The following is a 6,705-nucleotide window of genomic DNA, read 5'->3' on the forward strand; positions in this document are numbered from 1 at the left end:
TGGCCCCGGTTTCCCCAGGTCAGGTTTGGCATCGATCACACCCCGGGAATGATTCGGGTTCAGGGGGAGACTATGCCTCATCCCCAAACCACAACTTCCCTCCAGCATGTCCTGAGGTTCTCCGGGCCTGCAGCTCCCCCAAAAACCAAAATGGGCCCTGAAGTGGCAAAAACAGTTTTGGGAAAGGAGAAAACTCCGATTTGGCAGGAATTTCCTCTGCGCTGGCGATGGTGAGGGGAATGTCCAGGCCTGTGTCCAGTTCTGGGCACGCATGGCAAGAGGGGTCCAGAGAAGGGAACAGAGCTGGGGAAGGGGCTGGAGAACTCCTGGGGGAGTTGGGGGGGCCCAGCCTGGAGAAGAGGGGGCTCGGGGGGATTTCTGGCTCTGCACAACTCTGATAGGAGGCTCAGGTGGGAATCAGGAGGAATTTTTTTCTGGAAAAGGGGTTTGGAGTCACCTGGAAGTGTCCAAGGAAGGCCTGGCCGTGACCCTCTGGGCTGGGCACAAGGTGAGGATTTGGCACAGCTTGGACTTGATGGCCTTGGGGGGGCTTTTCCAACCTCAGGGATTTTGGGATTTGCCTGGAATCACCTTTGGCTCGTTCCTCTTAGAACTGGTCAAAACACGGTGGGGCGATGAGGAAACTCCGAGGTTTCCTGCCAGGAGGACCTCAAGCAGCTGGAATTCTTATTTTTGGAAGCAATAAGCCCTGCCCTGGGTAAGGATCCAGGATTAGCAAGGTGCTTAATTATGTGGTTGAGTCTCAGCCCGGGAATGGATCCATGGATTTATTCCAGGTGAGCGGCTGTGGTGCTGCCGGAGGAGGAGGAGAGGAAGAGGAAGAGGAGGAGGAGGGATCCCACAGGAGCCTTTGGCCGCACACAGTTGTGGGCAACTGGCAGACCCCCCGGGACTTTCTCCAGAGCTGCAGGAACGCCCTTTTTGCATTTCCCCTGATCCCCAATTAGCTCCTAATTGGCCAGCGAATCCCGGATGCACAGCCCCACACGGAGAGCTCATGAGAGGCAATAATTTGGGATACTCCCTGTACCTTTCTGCCGCGTGGGTTGGGAATTCTTTGGGGCCATGGAGCTTGTTTGGCTCTTTCTGTCTCTGCTTATGGAAGGCATTGCAATCGTTAAAAAGGAAGCAAAAAAAAAGGGCTGAAATCTGGATTTTCCCATCTGGGAACTGCTGTGGTTTTGTTGGTGTGGAAAGGCTTGGAAAACCGGGTGGAAAATATTTTCCTTCCTCCCGAGCTCTCCTGCCTTTGATTTGTCTTTGTCCACGTTGATTTTATGGAGATGGAGAGTGAGTGGTTCCTTCCATCCAAACCCCATCCACATTTGCTGGTACCCAAAACAGAGGATTTTGGGAAATTTGGGAGGACAGGGCAGGTGAAGGAACCAGGTGAGCAACCTGAACCTTCTTTTGTGTTGCTGAACTCCTGCCACGATCTAGGACAGTGTCAGGACAAACTGTGCCTGGGTTTGCTCACTGCTCCTCAATTGGGTTTTGTTCTGGCCTCAGCAGAAATGTGGTCAATGACCTCTGGGAAAAAAACACTCGAAGGAATTTTTGGCTCTTGGCATCTCCCTGTGTTCATTTCCTCGTGTTTTAATTGCTCTGGGTTTGTTAACAATGAGCAACTCTACATTTTGTGGTTGGCCACCTTGATGTGCCTTGAGTTTTGAGATGGGGGGCTCAAGGCAAACCCCAGATTGGGACAAGGAGCCTTCCCGAGCCACCTCTGCTCCAAAAACAGGGAGTGAGCTGCTGCCTGCACCCTTTTCAGCAATGCCAGAAATTTCTGATCCTCCTGACGCACTCGAGAACAATCTTATCACGGTAACATCCATTTCATGAATGGCAATACCGGAGCAATAAATTACCCAATTCGTTTTAATTACAAGCTCGGAAGAAATTTAGCAGCTCCTTGTGTAACCATCGAGCAACGCCCCTCGCACGACCCAGAGCTCGGGCAGGGCTGGGCACAGCGTTTCTAGAAAGGCTGGCTGGGGGTTTGCCACCAGCACGTGGAGGTGCCTCCCTCAGGGGCAGCGTTTTGGGGCCAAATGGTAAAAAAAAAAGGAATTTTTTGTCTATAGGACTCTTTGGCTCAAAACCTCACAGAAATTATGGATTGTGGTGGCTCAAATGTAGTCACAGACTGATCCAGACACGACTGTTCCAGCTGAGCAAAGCGTTTATTTCAGCACCCACAGACAAGCTCAGGACAGGTTACAGGACACACCAGGGGAGGGGAAGGACACATTGTCCTCGGAAATTGGAAATTCCTGGGCACATGCAAAGCTTTCAGAATGTGGCACAGGATCCAGGGCGCTCCTGTGGATCATCTGCAGCTGGCGGGGTGATCACTTCATATTTGAGGACACTTGGTAGATTTGCTGCTGGCACTCCTGCGGCTTTCCATGGCAGGATCCCCCGCTGCTCCCATGGCAACCAGATCCGCTGCTCCCATGGCAACCAGAACCGCTGCTTCCATGGCAACCAGATCCGCCACTGCTACCGTGGCAACCAGATCCGCTGCTCCTTTGGCAGCCAGATCCGCTACTGCTCCCATGGCAACCGGATCCGCTGCTCCTTTGGCAGCCAGACCCACTGCTCCCATGGCAACCGGATCCGCTGCTCCTTTGGCAGCCAGACCCACTGCTCCCATGGCAACCGGATCCGCTGCTCCTTTGGCAGCCAGACCCACTGCTCCCATGGCAACCGGATCCGCTGCTCCTTTGGCAGCCAGACCCACTGCTCCCATGGCAACCGGATCCGCTGCTCCTTTGGCAGCCAGACCCACTGCTCCCATGGCAACCGGATCCGCTGCTCCTTTGGCAGCCAGACCCACTGCTCCCATGGCAACCGGATCCGCTGCTCCTTTGGCAGCCAGACCCACTGCTCCCATGGCAACCGGATCCGCTGCTCCTTTGGCAGCCAGACCCACTGCTCCCATGGCAACCGGATCCGCTGCTCCTTTGGCAGCCAGACCCACTGCTCCCATGGCAACCGGATCCGCTGCTCCTTTGGCAGCCAGACCCACTGCTCCCATGGCAACCGGATCCGCTGCTCCCATGGCAACCGGATCCCCCGCTGTGGCAGCAGGAGCGTTCCTGCTGGTGGCACTGGTCCCTGTCCTGGCGGGAGCACATGGCTGGAGACCTGCTGGGGAAACTCATCCGTGAGTGAAGGCCGCGAGGAGGGACACTGGAAGTGTCCAAAAATGCGGGAGAGGTTTTACAGCAACTTCTGGGAGCCAGAGAGAAGTTTGAGAAGAGGATCTGTTTTCAAGCCTGGAAGGATTTTCTATCAAGGTTTTTGATGCAGAAACCAAGAAAGAAAGAAGGAGAAATGAGAGAAATCTGCAACTGCCTGTTCCAATGAGCACTTTGTTTGTCTCTCATGACCAGTAGGTGTAAATTTATGAGTATTGTAAGAATGTATAAAAAGCACGCATGATGTAATCAAAATGGTTGGAAGCCTTCCGAAAAAGAAGAGTTGCTTTGTATTGTCTCCGTATCAACCACGACATAAGGCTGCGTTGGATGGGACTTGGAGCACCCTGGGATGTGCTAGTGGGGGGAATGTCCCTAAAATCAGTGAGATTTTAAGGTCTCTTCTATCCCAACCCATTCCATGACTCCACAATTCCATGATTTCGTGGTTCTAAGTCAGGTTCTTGAGCAGGAGAAGAGTTATCACCGCACGTCTACCTGTGGTGGCCCCTTTGGTCTTGTATATCAGAAAAGAGCTGGACAGACTCCAGAGCAAAACCTGCAGAGCCCTCAACCACCCGAGCCAAGAATTTTTACATTTTCCCACTCAGCAGAAGGACTGAGACGGAGATAGGACGTGGAAGAGAAATCCTCAAGAGCTCAGGACTGGGGAGAAGCTGGAGAGCATTAGGAGAGTAAAAATCGGATGGATCTGGACTCACCTGGATCAGAAGGAGCTCGAGAGGCGACGCTGAGGAGCTGAGGCGCTGAGGAGCAACGTGGAGCGAGGGTTTTTAAAGCCTGGCTTGGGCTTCTCCTCCGGAAACGAGCTGGGGCCCCACTGGAGGGACCTGATTGCTCAGCACCCCGAGCACTTGGCTAATTGGGAGTTTTTGCTCTGCTGTTTTGACACACGGAGCAGATCGATATCCTGACATCCCTCTCGTTACTCCATAAAAATGTTAATTGCCCACCACGCCTGGCCCGGTGGGGCGCGGGGCTGGGAGAGTTTGGGATGGTTTTTGTCACCTTTGATCGTGGCATTTGCCTGTTCCTTGTGCCCAAATCCTGAACTGAGATGGGACTGGTCTTAGAGGGTGGGAAGGTGGGATTGTGGGGTCTGATTGTGGGGTTGTAAAGGAAACCCAAAAATAAAAGGGAAAAGAATAAAAAGGCTGTAGTGGTGGGTAGTAAAATTAAACATAATTGGACAGGGCATCAAAGAAACATCAAAAATTCTGAATAAAGTCAGCAAAGAAGCACTAAAAGTAGCGCTGGGATTGTTCAAGCCAGTCTTTTCTTTGCTTTAAGGCTTTCAACCCAAACAGAAGGAATTAAAAGCCCATAGGATGTGGAAAATGTCCTGGTAGGAGTGGGAGGACATTGGGATCTGCATCTTACACGCTCTGCTTTGGGGACAAAAGTGTCTTTGTGCCCACGGAGAGCTCCAGGTCTCATCTCCTGCCGGACCCTAGCAGCCACTGTGATGTTAAAACCAGCCTGGACTGAATGAAAATAAAATACAGAGTCCAGGAGATCCCTTGGTCCCCAGTGGAGCTGAATTGCTGGAACTGATAGATGAGGAAATCCGAATGCGACTCGGGATATTTCACAAACATTGGGAGAATGGAAATCCTTGTGAAACTCATTATTCACGATTAATTACAGCCCTGATTCTGTGATGGGGATGAACTTGTTCCATCGATGGAGACAAACACCTGAGCAGGGCCCGGGGGCACCTGGGCCCTCATATGGGGCAGGACCGTGCTGACCCTACAGCTGCTCTCTGTATCCCCTACAAAGCCCCTGTTCCTTGGAGACGCATCCCTGGATCCACAGACACCATTCTGAGTGGGAAATGGCTATTTTTGGGGTCATTTGTTGGTTTTATGATGGAATTGCCCGTGCAGAAGTCGGCGAGGGAGGCTTGGGGTGGTGTCACTGTCAGTGTCCACCCTAAAACCCCCACCCTGCACCTGGCTTCTGCTTCTTTCCCGTTTTCCAGCGGGAGAAATCCCCTCCCTGGGCGGTGGCTGATGGTGCCATGTCCTGATGTCAGGAGGGGATGGAGGCGTTCACCTGGGCTGGGCAGGTGCCAGGAGCTCCGAGCACGCGGTGCCGTGACTCACAGCGGCTCCACATCCCTGCTTGGCCACAGAAATCCTCCCAGAGGATTCCTTTCCCAACCCTACCACAAATTTGGGGGCTTTCAGAGCCATTCCCAAGTCCTCTTCCTGCCTTTTATCCCCAGGGCTTTTTTTTGGAGGTTTTTGGTGCCGGTCACGCTGCACCCGTTGCCTCGTGGTCCCAAACAGATCCTCTGCTTTTCCCCTCTCCGTTAAAATGTGGATTTTTCTTACACAACTTTATTAATATTTAATTACCCCCTTGCATAAACACCCCGCGATGAAAACTGTTAGTTTGCCAACCAGGAAATTGCCTGGAGTGGGGACGAGGAGCCGCCAGGTGGAACCATCCCGGAGCCTCCTTGCGAGGCCGCTGCAAACCCAGCTCTGGCCACCAGAAGGACCAGGAGCCACTCAGAGGGATGAGGAGATAAAAACGCGGATGCGAGGAGGGTTTGAGCCAGCACTTTTTTATTTATTGCCTCCGCATCTGCTGGGAAACGAGGTGAAAAGCATTTTAAATTTCACAGCATCAGCGGGTCACAACTTCAGAGCGCGTTACAAGCAGCGGGACAGAGCAGAGATGGGTGACAAAGCAGGACAGGGAGAGGGGACAGCGACAATTCCCTTTGTTCCCCCTCACTCCTCAGGTCCTTTATTTGATCTTCCGGGCTGGCACTTTGCAGATCTGCTTCTGCTGCTGGTGCGGGATGCCCTTGGCCACGGGGACACAGCCCTGCTGGACCGGAGTGGGACAGGGACAGGGACAGGCCTGGACTGGTGGGGGACAGGTCTGGACTGGGGGTGGACAGCTCTTCACTGGGATGCTCTTCACAGGAGGGGGACAAGGACGGGGACAGACCTGCACTGGTGGGGGACAGGTCTGGACTGGGGGTGGACAGCTCTTCACTGGGATGCTCTTCACAGGAGGGGGACCAGGACGCCAGCAGAACTGCACAGGGGGGGGACAGGTCTGCACTGGGATGCTCTGCACTGGCTGGGGACAGCTCTGCACTGGGATGCTCTGCACGGGGGTCCCACAGCACGGCTTCCCCCCTTGGGCCACTGTCCCGTGGCACCTCTCGGAGCACACAGACCTCCCATAACCCTGGCACCCCCCTGAGCCCCCGTAGCTGTACGTGGGTCTCCTGACACAGCTGGACCCCCCTCCGTGGCACGAACCTGAGGAGCCCTGGCACCTTTCGGCGCACACAGACCTCCCGTAACCCTGGCACCTCTCAGAGCACACAGACCTCCCGTAACCCTGGCACCCCCCTGAACCCCCGTAGCTGTACGTGGGCCTCCTGACACAGCTGTCCCCCGCTCCGTGGCACGAGCCCGAGGAGCCGTGG

At 54.2% G+C, this 6,705-nt stretch overlaps 2 protein-coding genes across 2 annotated transcripts in view; both read right to left on the reverse strand.

The window, feature by feature from the left end:
• Positions 1 to 2,375: 2,375 nt before the first annotated feature.
• On the reverse strand, positions 2,376 to 3,164 carry LOC115948943 (sericin-1-like). Its single transcript, XM_031064839.1, has 2 exons — positions 3,052 to 3,164; positions 2,376 to 2,571 (listed from the first exon to the last, which is right to left on the reverse strand). The coding sequence occupies exons 1-2, from the start codon at positions 3,162 to 3,164 to the stop codon at positions 2,376 to 2,378; spliced, it is 309 nt and encodes a 102-aa protein (XP_030920699.1).
• A 2,844-nt stretch (positions 3,165 to 6,008) lies between these two features.
• Positions 6,009 to 6,705, reverse strand: part of LOC106632055 (keratin-associated protein 5-1-like) — an 807-nt gene continuing 110 nt past the window's right edge. The window contains exons 1-2 of the mRNA XM_014311052.1: positions 6,369 to 6,705; positions 6,009 to 6,125 (exon numbers count right to left, since the gene is read on the reverse strand). The exon at positions 6,369 to 6,705 is cut by the window's right edge and continues 110 nt beyond it. Of these exons, the coding sequence (XP_014166527.1) occupies positions 6,009 to 6,125; positions 6,369 to 6,705 (454 nt within the window). The remainder of the gene's footprint in view (positions 6,126 to 6,368) is intronic.

This window comes from Geospiza fortis, unplaced genomic scaffold (assembly GCF_000277835.1).
Source record: "Geospiza fortis unplaced genomic scaffold, GeoFor_1.0 scaffold375, whole genome shotgun sequence".
Taxonomy (NCBI): domain Eukaryota; kingdom Metazoa; phylum Chordata; class Aves; order Passeriformes; family Thraupidae; genus Geospiza; species Geospiza fortis.